The sequence below is a fragment of the Sinohyriopsis cumingii genome, chromosome 11, assembly GCF_028554795.1.
Source record: "Sinohyriopsis cumingii isolate HCF-2022 chromosome 11, ASM2855479v2, whole genome shotgun sequence".
In the NCBI taxonomy this organism is placed as follows: Eukaryota; Metazoa; Mollusca; class Bivalvia; order Unionida; family Unionidae; genus Sinohyriopsis; species Sinohyriopsis cumingii.
In genome coordinates this window covers 8,906,574-8,930,806 of record NC_142971.1, presented here as the reverse complement: position 1 = coordinate 8,930,806, position 24,233 = coordinate 8,906,574, and the positions used below count along the sequence as shown (strand labels likewise).

The following is a 24,233-nucleotide window of genomic DNA, read 5'->3' as shown; positions in this document are numbered from 1 at the left end:
ATAAACTATAACCATGATTTCAACTGTCTGACTTATTAGTAGTATTTTCCAGCAACAGAGTTCCCATTAGGTCAGTGACAAATCAAGAACTTAGAAATTTTGTGGAAGTTGGGGAAAATTAAGGGAATTTTGACAAGCACACAAGGAATGTGCTGTGTCATGGGAGTTTGTTTCAGTGCAAAATATTTTGAACAGTACCTATAAAACTTCTGGTTACTACACTAAATTCATAGTCAGCTTTTCTTAAAAAACTGAGAGAAGCATATTACACTATACTTCATGATGAAGGCTGATACATAATGCATGAACTGATGACTTATGTGGTCAAATAATTACCATTCGGTTGTTTTTCACTCTATTTTATCAAGTTTGCTCTCAGTTTTCTGGGTATGTTTTGCTTGCATCTTGTAACTTTTAAAAATCTTATTAAATATAGATTCATGCATAGTTCACTTGCTCACTTTATACTTGACGAAATGGCAGCTTAACCTTGAGAAGAATATTTTTGTAAAACTTTTTGAACTTTAAGTATTTCCATTATTTTGCTTCTTTTGGCTTTCTCCTTTTAGGACTAAGATGACCTTCCTCAAAACTGTCTACATTTTTGACAGCTGACAGATATTGTTATTAGGGTTGTGCTTAATGAAATACTCAGAACCATTTAATAACAGTTAGCCCATCAACAATTTAATAACAGTTAGCCCATTAACAATTTATTTGATCACGAGAAACTTTACTGCAAAGTTTTGGATTTTTGCTCATGCAGGTTTATGCTCATGCTGACTTTGGTTTCCACAGCATAGCTTTACAAAGCGTTTTCGGATTTCAACTAAATTTGGTGCCTGGCTTTATGCTGATGAGACCTTGAATAAGTTTAATTTCTAGCATTCCGCTGCTTTATTTACAGGAGTTATGCCCCTGATTGCCTTTCATCATAAGTGGTTTCTGCTGTTACATAACTTTACCAGTATATGTTATAATCAATTTTGCTTTGTAGCATTCCATGACCTCATTTACAGGAGCTGTAGCCCATGATTGGCCATTTCCCTGATTTTAATTTTTGCAGCATTACTTTGCCAAGGATTGTTGGATTTCAAACATGCATCTTTATACTGATGAGATTTGGAATGAGATTAATTTCTAGCATGCCACATTTAGAAGCATTATGGGTTCATACCCTCCATTCCTCTAAGGCCTTGCCAAGCAAATTGTAGTTAGTAAGATGGCACCCATCACTAATAGATTAAGTATTGATTTATTATGAACATAGGTATGAATTTAAACAGCTGACAAGTGTTTCAAACTGATTTCATGAACACTTTAAAATTACAGAATCATTAGGATCAATGCATATGTTTTGAATTCACATTTACATGTTGAAAACCTTGTTTAATCAGTTCCCTTTATACATTGTATTTTAAAAATACAAATGTTAAATATAAGGGTATTTTGCTGTAGTTGAGGACAACTTTAATGACAGTATTTCCCCCAGGATAAGCCCAGGGGGCCAGCCACATAAATTCATTAAATTCATGAAAATATTATGGATGATTTATGAGACCATTTCTTTACTAACATTTTCTGCAGTGTTAAAAGTAGGGGTTGTCTTTTCATCAGTCACTGGCTTATCACTGGAGAAATATGGTCAACTCCTTTGTTTTATATTTATTGTTTCCAGTGAAAAGTGTGTCTCTATGTTGGACATGAAATGTGTGGTTAGCAAATATTTTCCACAAGTTAAGTAATTTTGTTTCAAGTAACCTATTGGAACCCTGTGCAAAGAGAAACATATGAAGGGTTTCTGTCACTGCTCGTAGTCATTTTAGTCCTTCCTCTGACATCACAAATCTAAAAATAATGTTCTCTCCCCCAGGTCAACGCTACCAATCTGTGGAGCACAATCCCTCCTCCTCCCAGTCAGGGTCAGATAGAGCCCCTCCTTACCGGGAACCTGACCGTGTGGACAACAAGCCCCCTGTTGGATTGGAGAGAAATTTCTACTCACCCTATCAACCTGTGGATAAAGTCCCACCACCAGTATATTCCAGACAGGAAAGGGGTCCAGGGAGCTACCCAGTAGGGCAGGAGAGAGCTCTAGCACCATACTATTCAGAAACAGATAGGAGACCACCATTTATTGCGGATAGATGGCCCCCTGTGTCACCTGCAGGGGTTGTGATGCCACCTGACCCCTATGGTTACCAAAGGTCACAAGGTGTTCCATCTGTGCCACCACCACCACAGTATGTCCAGGGTAGCCAATTGAGGTATCCCTATGGGCCCCAGGAAAATGAACCTTTTACTAGAGATGTAGAACCTAGGTGAGAACGTTGCACATAACTTGTTAGTCCTAGTCTAACTCTCGAAAAGCTCTTTGGATTGCACGATTTTAAAAAGCAAAAAAATATATTAAAAAAGATAGTGATGTAAAAAGATTCGTTTTTGGAAAGTCCAGTCCTGCTTCAAGTATATACCCTTTAAATGGTAAATGATCTTTTGTTATTAATAGAAAGTAAAAGAGCCATATATGTACATGTTAGTATACAAACATTCTACTAACATAAGACTACTTAGTCTAATGACTGGTGGCGTCAAGAACATTCTGAAATCAAGAGGTTTAAAAAAGCAGCTGTACTAACCAGATTTGTAATATCAACTTTCTACTACCTTTATTTTTGATAACTTTTGAGGACTAAGTAGTCCTATGCAGGGATCGACTTAACAGTGATTTTTCCACTCGCTGGCAGAGTCAGCTGATATAAAATTCAACTGGCCATGCAGAAAAACAACCAATCCATTTAAACAAATAAGTTTATTTATGTGCTGAAGATTGCCTCAGTTTTGCTTCGATCCATACAAGTATTTTACTTGTTTGTGTTCATCTGATAGCTATGACTTTTCATGGCAAAAGCTATAGCTTTTACATCCAGTAACAAAAGTTTTTCTTAAATACAACATGCTTTGCATGTCATGCTAATTTCACTGTGCATCAACCAATAAACACCCTCTCCCATTTTGGTAGATAGTCACATGATCTTTACTGTCACCTATACTTCCATTCTTTTTATTCTGGCAATGGCTTGTAATTCAAAAGCAGTTTTTCCACAATTTGTAATTCTTGGTTTATGGCAGGTACATGATTCAGCACATAAATATATCACATTCTTTAATTTGTAAAAAGAACTTGGTGGCAGAGATTGTCTGGTTCATTGGCTCTTAGAGTTTTTTAATGTATGAGACCATTGATCTAGACTATACTATAGATTGTCTGGTTAATTTGCTCTTAGAGTTTTTTAATGTATGAGACCATTGATCTAGACTATTACATTCAGGTGTTCGACAAAACAGTGGAACATCAGAAAATATTGTAGATTAAATTTCATGATTTAAGAGAATTTGTTTAATAGCAATTTTGGAAAATTTAACTGGCATTACATGCATGTGGGTATCAGCATTAACTGGCCCTCAAAACCTAGAGGCCAAAAGCTACCAGCCCAGCAGCTAAATTTACCCCTGATATGGCACAATGACATCAGCTAAATGTACCCTTGATATGGCACAATGACATCAGCTAAATTTACCCCTGATATGGCACAATGACATCAGCTAAATTTACCCCTGATATGGCACAATGACATCAGCTAAATGTATCCCTGATATGGCACAATGACATCAGTTAAATTTACCCCTGATATGGCACAATGACATCAGCTAAATGTACCCCTGATATGGCACAATGACATCAGCTAAATGTACCCTTGATATGGCACAATGACATCAGCTAAATTTACCCCTGATATGGCACAATGACATCAGCTAAATTTACCCCTGATATGGCACAATGACATCAGCTAAATGTACCCCTGATATGGCACAATGACATCAGCTAAATGTACCCCTGATATGGCACAATGACATCAGCTAATAATGGATTAATTGCCACAAGCTGTTTCAAGTACATGAAAGTAACTAACATCATAGTAAAGTCCTTGTATTGTCTGCCCAATTTCTTGCTAAAAAATCACACACCATTGACAATTCCCTAACATTTGCTTTTGATTACTGCGACTGTTATTGAAAATTTGCAGTGATGTATTTGAAAATAACTTGTTCATTAAAATACACTTGTTCGTTTTCTCTTTCACTGGTTGAGTTTTCAATTTTAGGGAGTAAAAATGTGGTACATTTTAAATGTTATATTGATAATATACTGGATCTAGTGACTGCCATGTGCTAGCTGCTTTTGTTAGTATGAAGAACATTGAGGTGGAATTGTACTGTGTCATTACCATGTGATGAAGAAGTGTATGCTGACATTTAAATTTGCTATAATGCAAAATTAACGTGTACAAACTTACGGATGGGTTCAACTGCAGAGCTTTATGAGTCTAACTCTGGCTTTGAAGCTTTGGTTTGTTTGCTTACTGATGCACGAATTGTGATCACTGCATGTCTGCTTGGTTTACGTTGAAAGTTCATGTCAGATGATTGACTTTAATTGATTTCTTAAGATCTGATATCCATGATATTAAAATCTATTAGAGGAATATTTGTGTAGGACAATGGAGACTATAATAATCTAATTATCTACAAGAGTTGCTCACATCCTCTCCAAAGACTTCATAGAACATGTGTTCTCACTCAGTATCTTGTGTCCTGGCTTGGGCCAACCCACTAATCACAGGATGATCAGGGTATCTTAATGTTATTGAAAACAATGTTTGAATTCTAAATTGTTTGCCAAATAAACTATTTTAAATGTTCAATTTTTATTAACAGAATTATATTTTTGTTTACAAACAACTAGTACCTAACAACCCATACATTATTTAAGACAGAAATCTAAGATTCATATCAAGGATCTATTTTTTTTTCTTCTGCTGATTAAAAGGAGAACTCTGTCCTGATATCACCACATGTCTTTTGGCATGAACTTTTTCTTTGTTTGAAATAAAGTTTGTTCAGGATAATACCTCCAAGGTTTCCACCCAAAAGACCCCATATTATTAGAACATATGCTAACATCACTCAACAGGGAAAGGCTTGGGATAATTTGATAATTTCAAACAAATTTTAAGTCTCTCCTTGCTCAATAATTATCAGTAAAATTATGCAACTTACATATAACTTGTTTTAATACTAAACATATTTTGATATATTTTTGTCTCTTTGAAAGTTATTTAGGCAATCTCATTGATTGTTAACTCACCTGGCCATAAAACCAACTGGGCCTATGATATGGACTTTTATCTGTTGTACATCATCCATTGTGCATTTCTGATCACAGTTTTCACTTACAACTTTTCAAAACACACCTTTCTAGTCAACACATGAATGTTCTGCAAGCATCCTGGCATCATGGCCTTTGAAACTGTTGTTCTAGGGTTTAACGCCTTTTTTCAGCACAAGATAGGCTATAAATGATGGCCAGTATAACTGGTGGAGGAAGAACCCTGGAAAACCCAGGAAAGAACCACTGACCCACGAGAAGCTACTGGCAGGCTTTCCCATGTACCCACGCTAGCCGAGCCTTGGACTCGAACCCATACAGACAGGGGTGAGATGGCAGTGATCTGGAACGATGAGCGCTTTAGACCACTCGGCCAATCGCGGCCCCCCTTTCAAACTGTTCCATTGAGACACTTGTCTGTGTTATTATGCTCACAAACTTGGTTAGATAAAGTCAGCACATAAATGTTCTGGGAGCATTCTGGCATCATGGCCTTTCAAACTGTTCCAGTGAGACTGATCAGTCACCCAAAATGGCCATCACAACTTCTTTTTGAAAGCCACTTAATAGACTTTAGCCAAATTTGTATCAGTAGCAAGCTAGCATCTTTTTCACCATTTCGGGAATGCCTTATTAAGTTAGCAAGTGTGGTCACAAGAAGGCCTTATTGGATACCCACTCCACCTGGGTATTGTGTACCAAGTATGAGCACTTTTAACAGATGCCACCTGCTAATGATGTATGGAAGAGTCATCACTCTTACAAACGTTAAAAGATTGAAGTATTGTCTGCTTCATTTCCTTCACATTCCCACCCCTCTAATCCCACCCCAAAATGGATCAGAGACATTTTAGAAAGTCATTGTCACCCAGTTCCACAGTTCCATTATATGGAAAAGATGATCTTCAACCACTTATCTAAGGGGTCTATATATTTTATTGTCTCTGGTTTATTCACTGGCTGCTGGGATAAAAACTCGTCTCAAGAACTTCATTACTGGCTGGGTCAGGACTCTGGGTACCAGTCACCTGTCATGAAGCAAAATGACAGATATCATTTGGCAATCTCTTGAATCAAAACTACAGACATCAGTTGGCAATCACCAGTTATCAGCCACCAATGATTGTTTGCAATCTCATATATCAAAACTACAGATATCAGTTGGCAATCACCAGTTATCAGTCACCAATGATTGTTGGCAATCTCATTAATCAAAACTACATATATCAGTTGGCAATCACCAGTTATCAGTCACCAGTGATTGAGCAAAGCTTCGGATAATGGGCACTGCCAACACACCATATCCCAACACACTCACCATTTCTCTATAGGCTCCTGTAATAGGACTTGGTCTACAGCTACCTTACAGAGACTCCTGGAGGCCATAATCAAAACATCAAGACACTGGCTCTTGCTGTTGATGGCACTGTTGGCAAAGCTGCTACATCTTTTTAAGGATGCTGCTCAGAATATTTCTTAGGTTCCTCTGGGCTCCAGCACGGACCTATTGAGTGCAATCTTGCTTGATGCAGTTAATTCTATGGTGGCATCACAGGGTCTAATTCACATTTCCAGGTTTGTCTGAGTTCGTGAAGAAGCATCCTGAATATGAGAGGATAATGCACTTCCACAGAAACACTTTAAGTAGGGGTTCCAGCAAAAAGCTGCCAGAATCTTTAAAACTTACCCTCTCCAGTTTGCCCCTCCTACACTAGTGCCAGATAAGAGTGCATTTCAAAATAATCCTTCACCACAAGTCAGAATCTGCTCATGTGGCATCAGTGGTTGTGTCTAAGCAATCTAGAATGGTTGGTAGACACCCCATTAATATGTTTGTGTGAGAGAAAGGGAGATTTTTTTTGGCCAATTGCTACATATTGGGCCTCTCCTTATCATCCCTCTTTGGATACCAGAGCAAGGGTATGTATCCCGTAGGTAAAGTTGTGTAAGAGATTGTACATATTTTATCACAGCTGTTTTGGGGGCTATATAAGCCTCCATCCAAGGTGACAAATTCAGCACTGTAACAGTTTTAAGTAATGCATTACTGTTAATAAAAAAACATCAAAATACTTTTTTATAATATATGGTATTGATGAGACTACAATAGAAATCATTAAAACCTTGTGATGTATAAATCTCCTGAACAGATGGTCATATAAACATGTGGTTTCACTAAAAAATAACTTCTTATGACATCTTGAAATTAATTACAGGATGGAAGTGATGGACTTTGACAGTGTATCATGTGAAATAAAGGACTGATACATGAATGAGTGTGTGTATGTGATTTGGATTTTTAACGTAACAATTTTTAAGTCATATTGTTATGATGTCTGCAGTGTGACAGTTTATAGTGATGTCTAGCACTGGGGCATCATGCTGCAGACATGTAGCATGATGTCCCACCCAGTCTCATTATCCTGACACCAGGTTGACCAGTCATAACACTAACCTCTTAATGCTGAGCGCCAGGCGTGGCAGCTGTTAGTACCTTTTTTGTAAGTCTTTGGTATGACTTGGCCAGGGATCAAACCCATGACCTTGCGCTTCCAAGGCAGACGCTCCAACCACTAGGCCACCGGAGCGGTTGATACATGAATGAAACTGGACATTTATGTAATAGAAGCGTGTGGTAAATATAAATACTAAATAAAGGTGCTGATGTATGCACTGTGGCAAGACTGCAAAGAACAAAACTTTCAGGACCAAGCCAGTTTTAACCAATCATCATCCTCCTCCTTCCACTCCCCCATTCTCTCTTTTTTTAGCTCTGGTGATCATAAACCAAAAGAGGTTATGAGATGGCCTATTGTCTATCATCGATCATCTGCTCATCCATTCACACAAATTTCTTGTCTACTTGTCCAAAACTACTTGAAACTTCACACACACACGTTCATCGCAAGGTCACGTTGGCCCTAAATAAAAATAGTGCTGCTTGAATATCCAGTATGGCCACCATAGCAGCCAGCTTGAAAATCTTGTCTTTACAACTCCTCTTGAATGGATAGTCATATCAGCATGGGTTTTAACTTTAAATGTCCAGTTGGTCCTCGGTGAAAATTATGCTGATCTAACATCCAATATGGCCACCATCTTCAAAATCTTGAGCATGACAACACAAACAAGAAATTTTAGAAATTTTTACAGAGTTAAATTTAGCAATCTTCTAACCATAATACGAGGTTCTTGAACATAACAACAAAAGCAATTTTAAATGGATTTTTTATTCAGACAAAGCTTGTGGAGGTACCTTTAAGCACATTTTGAATGGAGTTTTTATTCAGACAAAGCTTGTGGAGGTACCTTAAATGCCTTGAATGATGCCACTTCAGAAACTTGTTTTTTTCCTCCCCAAAATAATTTTAGATTGAACCCATATGGGTTTATCTTGACAGTTAGACTATTAAATTCAATAATCTTCTATCCATACTATGAAATTCAATAATCTTCTATCCATACTATTAAATTCAATAATCTTCTATCCATACTATGAAATTCAATAATCTTCTATCCATACTATGAAATTCAATAATCTTCTATCCATACTTTGAAATTCAATAATCTTCTATCCATACTATCAAATTCAATAATCTTCTATCCATTCTTTGAAATTCAAGGTCAAAGATCATGACAGAATTTTGTATGGCACTTATGAGGTGTCTTATGAGTATATTAATTCTAATATGGGGGAGAACATTTGTTACCAAATTTAGTTTTCTCTGGAATATCAGACTTGGTTTTAATACTCATCAGATGAAAAGAATAAAAGGAAAGAAGAAATGGATTTATTGTGGATTTCTAGAAAGTCATTCTGAAAAGTAAAGAATCAATCTCTTTGAGTGACTGTTGTTATTTAAAGCCAGTGTTTCCATATTACAAAAGCACGAAACAGCTTATCTGAGCTGTTCACCAACAACAGCAATTAAATCAATTATCAGTAACGTTACCTGAATTATCATAAAGTTAAATGGAGTATAATATCTAGCCAAACAAATACAGATAAAATAAATTTACAAAAAGCTCTTCTCTAATTAGCATTATTAGCTTACATTCTGTCAAGATAGACCTAGTTTTTAGTTGGTGGCTGTCATCCTGAGCAAATCTATCTATAGTCATTGTTCAATCAGGTTTTGAACCAAAATATCATTGCTTAAAAAACCAGTGTAAATAGTCTTTGTTTAATAGATTACATTGCTATTTTCAGGTTTAAGTTTTACAACTTTGATTATAGTGGTCCATTAGAAAGAAGTAACTCTGCCAGCAAGAATGTGCCTGGCAATTATAGGATATCCCCTTCAAAGGACCCTTCCCAGCAGCATCTGATTGACAACAGAAGCGTGTTGCCTAGAGACAGGGTCAAAGTTCATGAGTCAGAGGAATTTACAAATGGTGAATCCTCATCAGACGTTGAAACTACTGAGGATGAGACCACTGATGACCAGACACAGTCTCCATCCCATCATGTTAAACCATTTCCTCCCTTTATGTACAATCAGCGAGTGCCCAGACTTCCTGAAGGACATTGTTATGACCCCAGTATTGGCCATTACCAAGGCCCAAATAGGAACAATAAAGGAGAAGAGAGTATAGGACTGGGTAGACATAATATTGGACCAGCCTCCAATAAGGAGGAAGGTATAGAAGAAAATGAAGAAGTTTTGGGGCATGAAACTAGATTACCACCAGCTATCTTAGTCCCTTATGATGGCTCTCATCCCAGACTGAATGAGATGGACAGACCACGTTCCCCTGAACCCCCACCATATGAAAAATATTTAGTGTAGGTTTATGTGGGGAAGCACAGTAGATACTTCAAGTACATGTTGTACTCTTCAGTGCCTTCAGAATGGAGAAAGTAAATTCACAAACGATGTAATGATTCTTGTAGGTTTAAGAAATGATGTTTTAAAGCAAAAATGCCTTACCTAAGATGAACAATTGCATGAAGAATGGAAGAAAAAGTTACTGTACATAAAAAAGTTGGTGGAAGTTTCTTTTTCTTAAGAACACATTATATACGCCTACTTTATAAAAGAGTAGTCGATTATTTTCTTCATTTTACAACATATGCAGTGGTTTTGAGGTGAAATATATATAATGGAATGTAATTCACAACTACTAGTAAAGGTTAAACAGTTTTAAACAGCATTAAACAGGTTTATTTCAGTCCAAAAATATGATCCAGTTAGTGAAACAGGTCTACATCAGTCCAAAAATATGATCCTGTTAGTGAAACAGGTCTCCATCAGACCTAAAATTTGACCTAATAAAGTGTTTATTGGGTTAAATTTCAGTCTGAAGAATTGACCCTGTTAATGTTAATCTTAAATATGATCTCCTGCATTTCAGTCAGGGGTAAAATTTGGTGCAAGCAAATATGATTCTCACAAGTGTTGCATGTGTAAGAGGACAACAGGATCGTGATATGATGAGCCTTATGCACAAGTATTGCCAAGTCCTCCACACCGAATGAGATGCAGGAAACCAGCAGTAGTCGCCTTTACAATCCATCTCTGTCTGCCCATCTGTCCATACATTGTAACTGACATCTCCCCATAAACAATTGCTTTACCATTTTAAAGTCATTTGGTGTCAAAACTTCACATCACTTGAAACTCTTATTTTGAGACTTTTATCTCCATTATTTACAGTATTGATCATTTATATCAACTTTGTATCTTCAAATGAGCATCATACAGGTATCTTGACAGCCACTAAAACTTTATGGTATTTTTCAGTACCAACATCATCATATGTGTAACTCCATTTCCAGATAGAGGACTCCCTATGGTCCTAAATCACTGTCCATCTTTTCTGAATGCCCTCTCCTCTGCCTCTCACCTGATTACTGAAACACATTCTGAACATTATGTTATGTTATTTCCATTAAATTTGATTTGTATTTTTAATGTACTTTATGTACATGAATTTGCTTTTATCAGTTACTACTTCCAAAAATGATCAAATCCTACATTTCCTGATCAGCCCATTTGTAAAAAAATTGAGCCCCAATTCTATACACAAATGGCATTCTTACCGACCCCTGGGTACGAGATAACTAGCTGAAGTGCAGATCTTTTAAACAGCTATATCTGCATGCCATCGTGTGTTTAATCGTCAATTTTTCAAAAATCATTTCTTTGGTTGCCATTATTCTTCAGTGTACTTTGTTGCTATTTGGTACATCAACTGTTTAAATGTGGCAGGCATTCCTGTAGGGGTGTTTTCTCTGTCACCTTTTCTTACAGAGCTCTAATATCAATTCTGTGTTGGTGTTTTCTTTAAAACATTAAACCATAGTAATGATTTTATGCATGTGGCTATTGCTTTTTACATGCCACTAGAGATGTAATTTTTTTCATGCCTCTTCTTTTGTTATTGCATTTTAAGCTATCTGCCACCTACCACTTTCTCACGTGTCTTACTGCACAGGTGTGCTATTTTACAGCCATTGGTTGGATCATCCAAGGACATCAGATTACATTATATATTTATTTGTTCATAAAGTTTTTTAAAATATTTGTAATAGTCAAGTAATCCCATAATATACACCAACAGCCTGTGATAAGTTATGAAGACTGGTTGTTGACTGATTGTTGCTATCTATTCATACAGTTGTGCCTTATTATTTGAAGTTATGGTGCCATTGAAATGAATTTGTATCAGTGCTACTTCAGAATGAAATTTTGTGATGAGAGGATAGTATAGGGTGCTTTTTCTTGTGAATTCAATATTCTTTTATCTCAGTCAGAAAGCTTCTGGAATTTTCTTCCATCAGTCTTTTGGAACATACTACAACAAAGGTATACACAGAAAAGAAGGAAAATTGCCAGAAAACAATTTAAAACTCCACTTCCAGGGCAATAATGCATTGTGAAATAGATTGTTGATTGGAGATAATTTAGGCCTTGCCTGTGAAATTAAAACAATAAGTCTTGTGGTTAATTATGAAGAATTCAGTTTTTAAATTGGTGCAACTCATACAAATGCTACATGGATATATTTTGTATGAAATTTGTATATGTTGTTCATGTGCATAATTGATGGTTTTCTCTGTATTCAGAGTTGAGGTTTATTTCATTTCTTGTTAAAACATCTTTCTCCTCCTTTATACCTTAATACCATCCTCCTTTTATTGTTTGAGGAATTTCTGGAATAGCCTTTAAACTATTTTCTCATAATATATGTCCTTGTAAATTAAGTTAGAAGGTGCCATCATCATTTTCACACCATGTACAGTAATGACTAGTCATCATATCACCGTATAAATATTCCTGTAGTATGTGAGTGTATTTATTTTATACAGTAAGTAACTGATTTTCATTAAACTCTTGCATGAATTTACCTTTACATGTAATTGTGAACAGCATGCAGATCTGCTGTCACCTTAGCTAATATCATAGAACCTGTTATACGGTATGCACTTACTTTTAATAGGAGTCCAGCTGCAATCTGCACAGACCCAGATCTGCCATTGCATAATGCACTGGCATATCTGGTTGTATGCAGTTTGTTTAGAGTAATCAGTGAAACAGACAGATAGACCCTGATCTGCAGGTACATAATGCTACAGGAAATCAGAATCTTTTTATTTGCATTTTGGCTAGACTTATAAGTGGCAATATATGGTACTAGTGATGGTAGATTTGAGTCTACGAAATTTGCTGTAGGGTTTACATTATACGTGATTTGCTATGATTTCATACCAACAGCATGGGCCCTGATTTCAGACCAGTATCATAGGTCAGGTTTGATAGTGCATTTTGTGATGGTAGACATGGTTCTACACCATTTGTAAAGTATATACAGATAAATAATCTATGTTTTTCTTTTTAGTTGTTTAGCAATTATCACAAGAACAATGTTATAATAAAATACTACTAAACTGATCAAGTTTCATTTTTTGAAGTGGATTATGTCTATTTTGTTTTATGATCTCAGATGTTTTAAATGTTCAGAGTTGTAGATTTTCAGTTAATTTTACATTTAATCAGCACAAACTTTTATGCAAACTCTGTGTAAATGTTTAGTATGTTTGACTTTCTACACATTTACACAGAAACAGTTAAAGTTAAAAAATCTGGATTCTTTTGGGGCATTCCTAAAGTAAATTCCTCGTGTTTGCTGCTGAATAGTGCAGGAGAATTGCATAGGATTGGGGGGGGGGGTAAACATGATTTGTCATGAAAATGTAGAATGAATAGAGATCATGTTTGACTTTGCCAACAATAATCAGTTTGATTTTTGCCAATGTGCCTTGAATAAGCAGGGTTCTAATTGAACTTGCACCCATATTAACCTATGTATTTTTCAGGTGTTTTGGTGTAATATTGCTTTACAAGAAATGAACATATACCATTTGTTAAAATTTTTGAATCAGTTCAACATTGAGTAGGTAAGTTGTATTTCTGTAAAAGCATTATATATATAGAGATACATGTAAAATGAATGACATTCATTTTTAAAATGATCTTTTGTTTTCCTACTTGTTTATAGGTCACCTGTTTTTTTTAATAGTTTAGACTATTTTTTCTTGCTGTGTATACAAAGGTATCATTTACATCTCAGTATTGCACATATTAGGAGTATTTATAAATTAAATTTAAAGATTAGTGCTACCAAGTTTTTTAAAATGTTTTTTTATGGGATGACCTGTTGTCTTCATCAGTTTATCCATCCATCCTTTAGGACAAGTTTGTTATTGCCATTTCTCTATCGTTTACTTCTTGGAGAATTACCATCAAACTTTACGTTTAGTTAGTCCTAAAGAAAATTGTGCTGCATGGAGTATGCCATCATTATCATGCTAAGTAGGTCCTAAATTAAAAAAGATGCTGATATGACTCCTTGAAAATATTGTTATGGCTTCAACTTCAGAATGAATGCAAGGTCATATCAGACACATGGTTTCACCAAAAGACTTTCTTTTAATAAAACATCTGACTGGGACTAAATGAAAATGGTGCCATTGTGCATCAGATATGTAGCCATGATTATTTTCCATATAGATATGGAATTGCAGAATCTGAAGGTCTAGTTTGTGAATGAGAAGTATTAAGGAAAAATAGTGTAAGATCAGGAGGAAAAGTGATAACAAAGTTATCAAAATGGCTGTCATGGTGATAATCAACACTCTGACATAGATTGTAAGGTCAAAGGTCTTGACATGTGATTTTATTTGCACTGGTTTGTGAGTATAATAACACAGACAAGTGTGGATCTTTATCAAACAAATACATGGCAGAAGAATGCCTTGAATTGTACACTTCAGTAATATGATTTTTCCTTCTCCAGAATATTGCTGTGATTTAACCAAACCTGACATATTATATCTTCACTGTGTCTGAGACAGGTTCTGTAATCTTCTGTCCATGATATCCGATTTAAGGTCAAATGCCATGGCATTTACTTTCATCCTGCAGTTATCATGTGAAACATGTTAACTCAGACATGTAAGAAAATATTTTTGTTACCAAATTGGAGATCTTGGAGTGCATTGAGAATATCAGAGAAGGTGTCAGTAATCAGCTGTTTAAAAGAAGAAATAGTCTTATCTAGGGTTCCTGGAAATCCTTTTCAGCTAGCAGATCATCAGCCCCATTAAGGGACGTGTTTTTTTTGTGTTTATTTTATAAAGCTTTTACTCCTTCATGTCAAGTACATGAAAATTATTTTACATACATTTTGGCCAGTAATTTGTTATTTGAATTAAGTAATTTGTTATTTGAATTAAATGTAGCGGAAGCTTATATATTTGATTTTTATCAGGACCATATGTGTTCCAGTGTGGTGTAAAAACCAGTGTCTTTTTGTAATTGTATGGCAAGTTGAAGATCATGTAAATATTTGTTGGCCATAATTTATTGTGATTCATTTTATATTTGCAAAAACCTGTTATAAAAATATATTGCATTAGCATAATGCTTTACGTATTGGGACTGCTCATGGGTACAACAGGTTGTTAATGTGTTAATGGCAGTAGGGACTGATTATGGTACAACAGGTTGTTAATGTCTTAATGGCAGTAGGGACTGCTCATGGGTACAACAGGTTGTTGATATCTGAATGGCAGTAGGGACTGCTCATGTGGTACAACAGGTTGTTAATGTCTTAATGGCAGTAGGGACTGCTCATGGGTACAACAAGTTGTTGATATCTTAATGGCAGTAGGGACTGCTCATGGTACAACAGGTTGTTAATGTCTTAATGGCAGTACGGACTGCTCATGGTACAACAGGTTGTTAATGTCTTAATGGCAGTAGGGACTGCTCATGTATACAACAGGTTATTAATATCTTAATGGCAGTACGGACTGCTCATGTATACAACAGGTTGTTAATGTCTTAATGGCAGTATGGACTGCTCATGTATACAACAGGTTGTTAATGTCTTAATGGCAGTACAGACTGCTCATGTGGTACAACAGGTTGTTAATGTCTTAATGGCAGTAGGGACTGCTCATGGTACAACAGGTTGTTGATATCCAGGTTGTTCATATCTTAATGGCAATAGGGACTGCTCATGGGTACAACAGGTTGTTAATGTCTTAATGGCAGTAGGGACTGCTCATGTGGTACAACAGGTTGTTAATGTCTTAATGGCAGTAGGGACTGCTCATGTGGTACAACAGGTTGTTAATGTCTTAATCGCAGTAGGGACTGCTCTGGGGTACATTGGGTTAATGTCTAAATATAAGTATCGAATAAAGATGTTAGATCCTGTTTTCACAAGCTGTGTGTGATAAAGGGGTTTGGTTTTAAACTTTCTTGAAAAATCATCAGAGAAAAGAAAAGTGGAAAAATTCCCCAGGCTTGGTACCTTCCCTTTTCACCCCACCCCTCCCGATTTGCATGAAAACTTATCTTTGGTGCATTGATGATTACAGCACTTTTTGCCATCTGTTAGAATTGTTTATCTTTCCTGCCTGCTGAAAGACCAGGTAGACACATACACCATTTGTAAGCTTGATTTATACACAACATTTTGGCACATTGGTGCCAAAATAATTTGTAACAAATAGTTCAGTAAATGTTATTGAATAGCCTTGAATCTGAAAATGATACTAGCATTCATACCTGACCTCTTCTCAATCTGACAAGGCATCATCTAAGAAAAATCTTAAATGGCATCAATTGCATACTTAAGAAAATAAAACTCAAATGGCCTACAGCAAGAAAAGCAAACGTAATGGCCTTAAGTCGGACCTATTGTTAAGTCTTTTAAAATCTGCTTGTCAGCGTACTGAAATGCTTGAAAAAGAGTAAAATTTCAATATATTTTCCCCATCTCTGTTTTTGAAGGAGTTTTCATAGACCTGCACTGGTACCTAGATTTAAGTACATTAATTAGCATTTCTTTAGCCAAACTTTGAAGAAAACATGACTGGCTGAGCATTTCTAATTTTATCTCAAACATTTGGTAAACATGTTTGCTTTCTAAAACTTGACTCATTGTTTCACATTTGAATACAGCAGTAATCATACCAAGCTAGATACATGCAGCTTCTTGCACATATTAAATAAGCATTTCCTTATAATTCATTAATTAACATATGATCTCATAGGTGAACTGTTAAGACTTGCTTTTACAAATTCAACCCTGTGCAAAATATAAAACTTTGGATTGGAACCTGTGTTCTACTGTCATAGAACAGAATAACTTGTGTGATGGCCTTTTTCTTCATCTTCTAACACCAAGTGTCTATTTGCAGAATTTAAACTATTGTAAGGATTCTCAAGAAACTTCACACATACATTCATTCCAAGGTCCATTTGCTGCCAAATGAAAATGGTGCCATTTGGTCATCCAATATAGCTGCCACAATTGTTGCTGTTCATAAATGGAATGTTTATATTGTAATGGATAGTCATTGTGACATGGAGTTTTCAGTAAAAGATTTGTTATTATATCTAGTTGGTTCTAAATGAAAATGGTGCCAGTCAGAGCTCCAATATTGCTACCATGATAGCCATCTTCAAAATCTTGTTATAGATACTTTTCAAAAACAAGTGGTCCTATTGACAAGGACCAGAAGACTTCTTAGAATATCTGGCTGGCCCAAACTTCTTAGGATAACTGACTGGCCCAAAATGAAAATGGTTTCTTGCTGATCCTTGAAAGTTTTGTTATAGACATTTTTCTTTGAATAGTTGTAGATTTGTGATATACTGTTGGTCCTAAATTAAAACAGCACCAATCATTCATCCAGTATGGCTGCCATGGTAGCCATCTTTAAAAATGTGTAGTAGCTGCTGCATATGAACAGATGGTCAAATACGAATGGGTATTCCGCTTCTTACAAGATCTCATTGGTCCTTAATGCAAATGGTTCTGATCAGACCTATAACATGATGGTGATACAGAGAAGTAGTTCTCACTGTATGCAGTTGGTCTTAAATATGTATTATACCAACTAGGTTAATTGCTCATCCTAGGATGAGAATTTTAAAAAAGTACCCCCCCCCCCTTTAAATTGAGTTGAACAACTTTAATAGAAAGTTTAAATGTAAAAATACAAAAAATGTTGAAATTTGGGATGGTGGCATTGGCGTGAGGTTTCAGTAAACACATCTTGCAATGTTGAATTGGTTCTGAATGACAGTATTGCAGATCTGACCAAACTGACCTAGGGCTCAGGTCAGAGGCCATTACTTGGAGTTTTGCAATTCAGTGAGAACACAGTGACTTGTATATATACCAGTTCATTTATTTTTTTAACCGGACTTTGTATTTAGCTGCATTCATATAAATAAGTTCATAATAGCACTCTAGCATAGATTTTAAAAGCCAAGGTCTTGACTTAGGATTTTGGTTGTACTGACTTGCAAGCAGTGTGAATGGATTATTGTTCAAACTTAATTTGTGGTTATATATGAAGAATTAACTTCTGTAAAATAGACACCAAAGCCCATTTTTAAAAAGAGAGATTAAAAATGAAATAAATGTACCAAAAATTGTGCGAAAAAAACTGAATAAGGCACATTTGCTTTATCTGATACAGATATGCCAACCAACTATTAAATGTTGAAGTTGCTAAATGGTTATATTTTATGACCATTAACAAACTCCAACAAGCTCTTTTCCCTTTGCACTGGTCACTATACTGGGAAATCTATTCTCACCCATTTGACTTACCACATATAACAAAACCCAAGATTGTCCAGAATAAATGTGTACTCTCTATAATATTTCTTGCTTGAAAGATTAAGAATAAGCTTGGCATGCTACGGAATTGTAAGTGTCGATTGAGAAAACTTCTGCTTCCATTTGATTAACATTTTTGACAAAAAGAAAATATTTTCGTCCCTGCAGTTTTACTAAGCCTCTGTTTTTTCCAGTCACATGATATGATTTTGATGTAGTGGCATTTATTATTTGTAGAGGCAGTCGAGTTTCTCTGAAAGGCATTAAAAATGGCCGTAGAGACTGTAGGATGATTCTAATGAACAAGCTACAACCGACAAAAGCCAGGACAAAAGTCAAACAGAAAGTGTAACTTCCACTGAAGACTAGATTTCAAAATGGCCACACACAAAAAAATGAAAACATCACACCATCAACAAATGACATGAAAGCTGAAACTTCACAACTACTAATGATTAATGTTGGAGGAATATAAAATTGTAGCCTTTTCCTTCTCTGTTGTTACATTATGGTTAAAGACATCATATTTGTCATCATGTAAATAACTTGTACAATAGGCTATACCAGTGATATCTCATTTATAAACTTGACTCATTATGATAACAGAAAAGAGAACCACTTTTTTCAAATGAGAAACATTAACTGGCCCCTTTTTCACACATGACTGATAAACCTTGCTAGATAAGTATGATGGATCAAATAGACAGAACCCTTTATACAGAGCTGCCTGCTTTATACATGGCTGTACAACCTTGAAAAATCCTTGAATCTGATGGGTTACCATGGAAATTTTAATTTTGGAAAAAGTCCTTAAATTTGTTGAAAACTTTGATTTGTGTCAAGAAGAAAAACACCCTTGAATCTGAGGGAATGCAGAGTACTAAAACTCTAATATAAAATATACCAGATTGTTTTAATGATTTTACATGTATTAAGTTTTATATACAATTCACACAATTTTAACATATTTATCCACTTTATACATGTATCACTTTCTAAATTAATAACTCGTTTTATTTTACCTAACATTGATCGTATAATAGTTACTTGATCAAATGACATATGGGGAAGGTACATTTATGTGATCTCATAATCTTGAAAACTCATTGGGAAAGGAAACTTATTATAGAAGTAACCACTAATAGCTTTCACCGTTTTGTATTTTGTTTGTCCAAAATTAATTTCATCATTATCATATTTGTTGGTATCTTTATACGAGTTCCTGTCATGGAGGGTTTTGAACACTAACTCATCAGAATTCTGACCATATAAAGCAGGTGGCCCCTTAATCATGAATAAGTCTTTCATACTTAATTTTGCACGATATTTATTAGTTGTGATAACTAAGAGTGACATGTTTGTAGATCTTTTTTATCTAAGTTTTGGATGAATGCAGATTTACCAGGGGTAAAGTGAAGCAAGGTGTCTTTGAGGGCTTCAGCAAGGTGTCTTTAAGGGCTTCATTTTCTGCTGATTAATAAAACATTTTTTCTTCATTGCCATTTTAAGTGTTTTTCTACAGCTGAATCATTTAAAAACCAGTATCACATGACAGTCTTTGCTCCTGCTTGATGTCTATATGCAATATATACATTAAACCAGTCTTAAGCAACTTTAACTCTGGAATGTGAGGACAGTGGCCATTGATGATGGGAAACTTGATCAAGTCACAGTAATGTAGTTTACAAGACCTTGAAAGAGTGGATTGTTAAGATGAGTGTTTGCTTTATACAGGTTATCTTTAAGACAATTTGACTACATTATTTTTATGCATTCTTCTTGAGCACTACATGAGATTGTGCCTTTGAGACATATCTCTGTATTTTATTTCTTCAATGATTTTATGAAAATATGAACTCATCACCAAAATATTAAATTTTCCTATATGTGAAGATGCTGCCAATTTTTTTTTATAAAAAAAAGAACAAGTTGATTTATTAAACAATTGTCATGTTTCATTTTGAATTTTGAGAACAGATTATAGATGTAACCCATTTATCATAATTTCCAAATTTACAATATTGTATATGCTCATTTACAAATTCAGTTTGGGGCCCCCGAGTGGCCGAGTGGTCTAAAGCGCTCACCATTCCAGATCACTGCCATCTCACCTCTGTCTGCATGGGTTCCAGTCCAAGGCTCGGCTAGCGTGGGTATGTGGGAAAGCCTGACATTAGCTTCTTGTGGGTCGGTGGTTCTTCCCTGGGTTTTCCAGGGTTCTTCCTCCACCAGTTATACTGGCCGCCATGTATAGCCTATCTTGTGCTGAAAAATGGCATTAAACCCTAGAACAACAACAAATTCAATCCAATGGCAAACTGCATATACCCAGATCTGCCATTGCAGAAATGGACCAGCAGATGTGGGTCAAAGCAATTTGCTGAGAAATCTGTGGAACAAGCAGCATTGACCCTGACCAGGCAGCACAGTTTATGATGGCAGATCAGAGTCTATGTTGTTAGCAGTTCAACTTTTAAGTGAGCATATACAGTACTTCAATGTATTTTTCACCTTTATGTTATATGCATTAGGCAGATGTCTTTATGTGCAATTTGAACGTTTTTCTGCCCTTTTGTTACATTTCTGTCAGCAGTTTTTAATGTACATCTACTAATTTTATGTACAAGAATTACATTTGAAAACATTTCATGAATCAACTCTGAATGATTATTAGCATTACAAATCTGAATGACTGTTAGCATTACAAGTTACTGTGTTAAGTGTGCTAAGTATTTGTATTAGAATCTTTCTGAAAAGGCTTTTATTTTAAATAAAAAAAAAATTCATTTTATCAAATCAAGTAGTATAGTTTTTGCAGATCTTTTAATCAGTGGACAAAATGTCGTATTATCCAGATTGAATATCACTATTTTTTGGATTTAATGCATTTCAACAAGTTTGTAAAGGCACTGCTGTCCTAGTTCCCATCTGTCCACACATCATATCCACTCTCTTTGTCACTAGTATGGCTTATGACCAATTTCACTATTTTTATGCATTTTGGGAAGACAATTTTTGTAAATTTATTTTGGTTTAAAATGATTTCCTTTGCTTGCATTACTCCATGTAGTGATCGTTTGGTTTGTCTCTTCAGACTAGTTCTTATAGAGTTAGGGGACTTTATTGTATTTGACTTCACCAGTTCATAGTAATATGGGCATTGGCATGGCAACTTTTCATTTTTTATGTTCAAACAGTTTACAGTGGTAAAATGGACATTGTCATGGCAAATTTTCATTTGTTCAAACAGTATACAGTGGTAAAATGTCATTGGCATGGTGACTTCGTTTTTTGTGTCAAACAGTTCATGATCATAGTTTGACTATTTTAGAAAAACAGGGTCTATCCTTCCATTTTAGAAAACATACAACCTGTCCAGGTTTCAAGTTAATAAGTGCATAGAATTAAAGATAACTCGTTTGCATTTTATCTCAGGAACATATGTCATCTATTTTGATTCAAGAAAAGCTTCTTAAAATTTTTGTTTTTATCATAAAAATCTTGCCTTGCATATGAGACCGTTAAAAGTTCTTTTAATGTTTAGATACATCACCCTTTATCCTAAGCTGTGTTGTAAACTAGAACATTTTTTTGACAAGCCTTGTGCTCAAAACATAAGAGTTAAATTCAAAATTCAGTCTCAGTAGTCACCCATATCCCATCTAAACTGTTAGGCCCAGAATTGCCATATCCCAGTCCAAACTGTTAGGCCCAGAACTGCCATATCCCAGACCAAACTCTTACGTCCAGAATGGACACATCCCATCCCAAACTGTTAGGCCCTGAAATGCCATACCCCACCCTAAACCGTTAGTCCTAGAATCTCCACAGATGCCTTTTGATAAAATTCGAAGTTTGCATTTATACCAAGATTCTTTACAAAATTCCAGATTTAATTGACTAGATTGTCAGAAATACATGTATTTAAGTAGGATAAGATTTTGTGAAACTGAGACCCAATGTCTAGGAAATATTCCACATGTAGTGAAACCAAGGTTTATTGGCTAGTGATATTATATAGACTTTTTTGTTCCCTTTTCCAACCTTTATTTAAAAAATCATTTTTTTGTTACAACTGTGAAAACAGGAGTTGGACAAAATATTTTGATTTATTCTATGCATTTACAATCATATATACTTTAGTATATTTGTAACAAAATAAATTGTGATTGACCATTTTGCAGTTGTTGTTGATTTAAAATAATGGTACTAACAATAGTTGCCTTGCCACATTAACAAGGCAGGCAGTCTTCTATTGGTCCAGAATCCTAGTACTTGATATTACAGTGAAATTGGGCTGTATATTGTACTCTGCTATATCCAACCAAGTCAGTTAGTTGAAGAAAATATTGCACATGTATCCTTATTACTTATACATGGGGGGGGGGGGGGGCTCAGGCGCAAAATTACAGACGTCATTGGTGCAGTTACCTACTTAATGCATATTAAATAAGACATACTTAAGCAGTTTTTATATTATATATTGAATATTTGGTTTCTGGGGAAAGAACCATTCATTCATACATATATGAATTTGTGTAAGAAAACTGGCAATGCTTAAGTCTACTCACGAGCTGATTTCATGGTATGCATTAGAGAAATTACACCAAATATATGTGCAAAGATGTGAACTTTCTCAAATTTTTCTGCTAGAATCCATTCAAATCCAAAAAAGTTCTTGTAAATAGACTCCACTAAATTAGAATACAATGCATTTCAGAAACCTTCGTATTTGCCAGACATGTCAAGAGGGTCCGATTTATTTTACTAACAAGAAAATACATTTACTTTAATTTGTTCCACATATTATGAATTTTTCCTATTTGTAACTCATTAATTTTCAGGTCATTAAATGTAGCTAAGAGTACCTAATTTGTTTCACATGTATTTAAAATGAATTAGGTACTTTTACCTACATTTAATGATGCTGACATGAAAAGTTACTTAATTAGATAGGAATAATTTGCAATGCTATGTGGAGTGAACAATAGACATTGGCAGTTTCTAAAATAATGTAACCAAAAATTCATACAGGAGGTCATGGGTATTGACCTCATAATGTACTTTAAATTAACACTTGAACAGTTGTGTACAGATGCCTGGACTCAGCAAGGAGTAAACTACTGGATTTTATGGATATAAAGTGATCTCTGTAAAACCAGTTGAATGATTCTCTAAAAGACTGAGGAAAGAAATATAAGACATAAACCCAATATCAATTTAAATTTTATTTAAAAGAATGATGCTTCAATTATAACTGCAAAACCACCCACCACCCAACTTAAATGGTTCTGTTCCAATCAGTGGTCCACAGCAGTATATGCTTTAAGCATGTCGTTTTGTGGTTTAACACCATTTTTCAGCACAAGATATGCTACACATGGTAGCCAGTATAATCAGTGGAGGAAGAACCTAAGAAAACATGGTAAGAACTACTGACCCATGGGAAGATACCCACCTCAGTCGAGCCCAAAACTCAAATCCACATGGACAGAGGTGAAATGCAGTCATTGGTAAAGGTTAGCACTCTAGACCACTCGGTTATCTGGGCCCCCCAGTATGCATGTAACTTTATCATTACAGTGAGTTGTGTATATAACTGATTGAAGCTGCTGTTAGCACAACTGGCTTTAAAATAACAGGATTAAGATGAGGAGATGTGACTAAAACAGCTCCTGATAATTCAGGCAATAAACTTCTTTCAAGATGTGCATTTGATGGTTTATTGAGCAGGCATGTTTTGCATAAATAGGTGACTTAATTTGTTAACTTATATATTAAGATAGACACTTTTAAAACCTCTGTATTGTTTTGGTGTTTGGTTGAACATGCCATATGACTGATCAAACATCTG

The 24,233-nt window shown here is 35.3% G+C and overlaps 1 protein-coding gene across 3 annotated transcripts in view; it reads left to right on the top strand.

The window, feature by feature from the left end:
- Positions 1 to 22,555, top strand: part of LOC149787587 (uncharacterized) — a 112,652-nt gene extending 90,097 nt beyond the window's left edge. For 2 of the 3 annotated variants that reach the window (XM_089973765.1, XM_089973766.1), the window contains 2 exons: positions 1,874 to 2,321; positions 9,441 to 22,555. In XM_089973765.1, the coding sequence (XP_089829891.1) occupies positions 1,874 to 2,321; positions 9,441 to 10,020 (1,028 nt within the window). In that variant the 3' untranslated portion in view covers positions 10,021 to 22,555. The remainder of the gene's footprint in view (positions 1 to 1,873; positions 2,322 to 9,440) is intronic. The other variant, XR_016424073.1, reaches the window with a different exon arrangement.
- Positions 22,556 to 24,233: the final 1,678 nt, after the last annotated feature.